Genomic DNA, 5,000 nt, shown 5'->3' with positions numbered 1-5,000 from the left:
CTATTCTTTTTTTTAATTGACAACTAGTGTCCTTTTCTTGTGTTGTTTAAACTGCAAGTTCTTCTCAAATTGTGATCTTAAGATTTTGTTGCACGAAAATACTTGGGTATAAGACGCACCCCAATTTTAGCACTAACTTGCCACCCAAAGACAGATTTTTCTTGAAAAAACCTTGCGCCTTATAACCGAATAACTACGGTAAGTCCCATCCAATGCTTGTGACCTCTGTTACTTGGAAGAAATGCTTTGAACAATATCCATTTTCACGGAATGTTTGTTCCTGTTGTAGTATCCTTGTTCTAATGTACCCTCCCCACCCTCCTTTTTTTAGGTTAAACGAGACTTAATGCAATTCAGGTGATGTAGTGAGACAGATCACATGTTGCCTCCTTGTGAAGCATTCCCAGTAACTTGGTTGGTTACATAACCTGTTTCTCGTAAACAAGCTTCATGATTTAGAGGCGGGTGACTTCTCGCACACCAATCTCATCTGCTGATAGTGATTTTCATAAGGAAATTTCTTTTTAATCTCAAGAATTACTGTAGGTTTTCAATTATAAGGCACTTCATTTTTCTCAAGGAAATTGCTTGTTGGCCCCAAATGTGGCCCAAACTTGTGCATGGATGATTCTTCAATCCTTTGCCACCATCTTGTATTTTAAACTCGTCCCAGTCTTCTCCTTACTGCGATTCCAAAGTGGTGGCCTCACGCCAACATTCATGATGATGGCCTTCAATTCTTAGAATTGTACAACAAAGGCACCTGCAAGAAAGTACTAAAAACTGTAGGAGTTAAAGGTTTCTCTCTAAATTCTAGTTGAATTTCCTTCTGCCACTTTTCTTGACTTACACTGCAATCTTCAGTTGAGACAGCATAACTAGCGATGAGTTAAACGAAAATTAATTCATCTATGCTACACATGTAGATGCATCTTATAACTGAGTATTTTGATGATGACATAAATGCCATCAAGTTTGAAAGCTAAAGTTGCGTCTTATAACCAAGTGTGCCTTGTATCCGAAAAACTATGGTGCCTCTTTTGCGTCTCTCGTCTGAAACATTAATGAATTACCTACAGCTACTCATTTTTACTTGTTCTGTGATAGGCTGCTTACTGTGGACACATTGGACTAGACTACATGTTTATTCCTGAAAAATCAAAATGTAAGTGTTGAGGCGAGATTTTTGAGAGGTGTTTTTTTCCACATGCTGTACTGGATTTGTTTGTAAAATTAGTGTTAATGGCCACTATTTGCCCAGTGAGGAGGTTTGCAAGCTTCAAAGGCATGCCTTAGGTGTGAGGAGATGTACAAAGGAGTGACGAAAATAAAAAAAAAAATGGCATAAAAATGATTGTGGCATTGCTCAAAAATCTTCGAAACTTTTAAGGGGCCTTGTCACAAAGTTAAGCCAAATTCAGTGACTGGAAACTGGCAACCAAATCAAGCAAAACAAAAAAAACCTGTTAATTAAAAACAGTGATGGAAGGTTTTTACAAATCAGCAAATGCAAAAGGAGGCAGAGATGGGCAGAATAGGCCATCTCCTAGTTCATGCCTGCCTCCTCTTCAAAGCGAGTCTAACTGCGAAGTTTTTCTTATGGAAATTACTTGTCATTCATATGTAAAGTAGAATTAAGTACCATCACAAAAACTTTGCACTTGGGCTCACTTTGAAGAGGAGGCAGACATGAACTCAATAATGACCTATTGAAGAAGATTGAAATGGACTTTGATAGGGGGTTTTGAAAACTGTTCAGCCAAAGTTGATCTCTGTTTGTTTGTAACTTTAATTATGTATAATTGACATACATTTTTTGTTACAAGGCTTTGGCTTGTATAATTTGTTCAAAAGTAATTTCTGAGTTAACATTAACTTGTATAGTGAGAAGGCACAAGTAAAATGTAATGGTAAAATGACTCAAAATGAACTGCGAGACTGGAAAATCTACAAGTGTCCAGGCTACAGTTGTATTAGTCCCAAGGAAAAGGTTTAAAGAGAATAAAAATTAGTTTTTGAGGAGATGTAGACATTGGTAAGGCCTCAAAGGTTTCCCCATTGAGAAGTTAAATAATTTCTGGCATTAGACAGAGAAGAAACTACATGTATGATAAATTATTGTCACTCTAAGGAGGCGAAGTAAACAGGGACGTTGCTAGCAGCCAGCTGCTGGTGAAAATCACTGGCTCATGGAGACCTTATCGCCAGCTGAAATTTCAACAGAACATACATGCCTGGTCCAAAAAGTTCAAAAGAGCTAACTAGGCTTATTGATGAGCCTGCCTAGTTTATTCTTAGCTACATCCCTGCAGGGTTCGTACGCGTCTTGAAACCCCTTGACAACCCTTGAATTTTGAGAGTGCATTTTCAAGGCCTTGAAAATCCTTGAAAATATCTGCTTTTCATTCCTGGTCCTTGAAAGTCCTTGGATTTTTTTCTGACCCGCATTTTTAATCTTTGAAAACTTCTGTGAAAATAGTCAGCGATTCAAGTCATGTCATACAAACGCAACGAGCATTATTTTCATGCATGTACGTTATGGAAAATGAGGAAGAATTGTACTGTCAGACCATTTCTATGGGTAAATTCATCGACGTAGATAAAAAAGAGGTCCTTGAAATTTCAAAATTTGACCCTTGAAAAGTCATTGAATTTTTGGTCTGAAAAAGTGTACGAACCCTGTCCCTGAGTAAAGATGTTGACTAAAGATCAATACTTATTATGTTAGAGAAGCTGCAACCAGGATAGTTTATAGTTAAATTTTTAAAAAAAAGTGCCTTCTCCAGTTAAGAAAGAAACAACGAGCTTTTGACTGCTTGACCTACAGTCCTCATAGGGTGAAAGTGAAAATCCTTTTTTATTCAGAGAAGGCTCTTTTTTTAAGTTTCAACCAATACTTATTATTTTTCAGATCTTCGGGAAAAAATTAATAAATTTTAATTTTTTTTAAGTTAAAAAAATCGTATTAATATCGCTTGGTTTGAGCCCGGAAGTTTAATGTTTCATCAGTTGATTTAATTTCTTTTCCTTCATGTCACCTTAGTTTATTGTGATGTGTACTGATAAGATGTTTCCAGAATGAGAGGAAAATTTGTTTTCACTGTTATTTCAAAAGGTGATTGGATAAGGAAGAGGTTTGAAATTCCAGGAATTATTTCATTGGACCCAGAGGAAAAGAGAACATTGCTGAAGAGACTTATACGATCCACAGGGTAAGAAATTTGATTGTAAAGACAAAATCCACCTAAACGTTTTCTTTAAAACTTGGTAATTTTATTAACTTGATCTATGGCATGGCATCACACAAGACCTATATGACCATTTTTTTGTTGTTTTTGGTGACAGATCAATAAATTCATAGGAGGCAATTTGTCTGAAATTCACTCTATCCTTGGGGTTATAGTTGCTGATGTAGAAACAGTAAGGATTTTAACAAAGTACTTTAAGTTTTGATTTAATTGACAAATTTGACTTCTCTTAGTTCATACAACAGTAATACACCAATTCCACTTACTATTTTGATGAAACAAAGTGGGGCCAGGCAAGGCTGGAGTTGACCTTATTGCATGTAAATATGTGACCCTCCTTGGGGAAACAGTGAATATCAGGTGATCGCACGCGAATGGCACGTTCCTAACACGTTCGCACAGTACTTGTCTAACACGCTTAGCGTGTGCGTGTGCAAGAATGGTCTGTTAACAGGTAGACCGTTGTGTTTTAACTCGCAAGTTTAACACAGTAAATTCCTTTGACATGGTAGCTCTGTGCTTTTTCTTGAAATACAGTTTGGTCATAACCCAAAATAGAGTAGTTTACTGCTATTTATTATAAACAAGATGTAAGTTTAATCAAAGATCATGAAATTCATTCTGCATGCTTACTTGATTTGTCTACAAATGGATGTGAAATTTACGCAGTCAACTTGTGTGTAACAGAATACTGATGTTCATTTCCAACGTCAGCAGCATCTTCTGTTCGCTGTTTGTCACTGATTTGCCAATGATAAACCAAGGATGGTCGGTCGGCCTACTGAGCTTACTTGCATGCCCAATTTACAGAAAGCTAAACTACAGAATTGTGGTGAAACAGCTGTGGGTCCTTTTGCTCACATTTAGCGCTTCCATTGCTCTTCCCAGAAAAAAGCCATGCTTGTGCAAATAAGCAAGGTCCACAGGTAGTACAAAACTTCCCTCGAGCTTTGATTAAATGCTCTTTTAAATTATGTCGTGAAAAAACAAACACAAGCGATAACAACAACCTCAGTTTGGGTAGTTTTAATACATAGCCTCCACAGTACAATGTATGTGACACGGCGCATCACAAAACACCCTGACTTCAATTCAATACAGTGGCCTTGCCTCTTGTGCTTGTTTCCGTCCTTTGTATTTATGCATCAAAACAATATAACACACCGCATGGAGGATAGACGAATTAGGCTTGAAAATTTGTCATTTTTTAACTGAACTCTTTTACATTTGCTTTATAATATTTTGACCACTTTAATAGACTGTCGGTAGAATTGCAATAGCATCAACAGAATGTGTCCACGAGCTTCAAGTGGTCTAACCATCGTTCATTTCGACAGCGATAACCAGAAAAACAGAAGCTTTAAACTGAGGGATAAAATAGCGGTTAACGGAACTTTACTGACGGAGAAGTATTTAAATTTTAATGACGACTTCACCATCAATAAACTTTACTAATGGCGAAATACCCTTCCTTATAATTGTCATCAACTGAGGGACGACTTTGCCATTTAATACATGTGTAGTGAAACTTCATAAACGGTGAAATAGTTCAATTAGACTAATATTACGATTTTTGTAGTTGCAAAATTTTATTTTGTGTTTAGTAGAGTCAAAAAAAGCTAAATTTGCATTAATTTTTGTCGAAGTACGGCTAAATAAATGAACCCAAGACTTTACGTACATGCAAATCATTCCTTGTTCTTTCATCAACTGCTGAGCGAAATGAGCCGCTAAATATATGAACCCAAGACG

At 36.7% G+C, this 5,000-nt stretch overlaps 1 protein-coding gene across 1 annotated transcript in view; it reads left to right on the top strand.

Annotated features, from left to right (window-relative positions):
* LOC138033636 (2-oxoglutarate dehydrogenase complex component E1-like) overlaps window positions 1-5,000 on the top strand; it is a 35,756-nt gene that overhangs the window by 11,735 nt on the left and 19,021 nt on the right. The window contains exons 5-6 of the mRNA XM_068881426.1: window positions 1,108-1,165; window positions 3,116-3,212. Coding sequence (XP_068737527.1) covers window positions 1,108-1,165; window positions 3,116-3,212 — 155 coding nt within the window. The remainder of the gene's footprint in view (window positions 1-1,107; window positions 1,166-3,115; window positions 3,213-5,000) is intronic.

The sequence above is a fragment of the Montipora capricornis genome, chromosome 14 (genome assembly GCF_036669925.1).
Source record: "Montipora capricornis isolate CH-2021 chromosome 14, ASM3666992v2, whole genome shotgun sequence".
Lineage (NCBI taxonomy): Eukaryota > Metazoa > Cnidaria > Anthozoa > Scleractinia > Acroporidae > Montipora > Montipora capricornis.
This window is presented reverse-complemented; position numbering and strand designations above follow the sequence as displayed.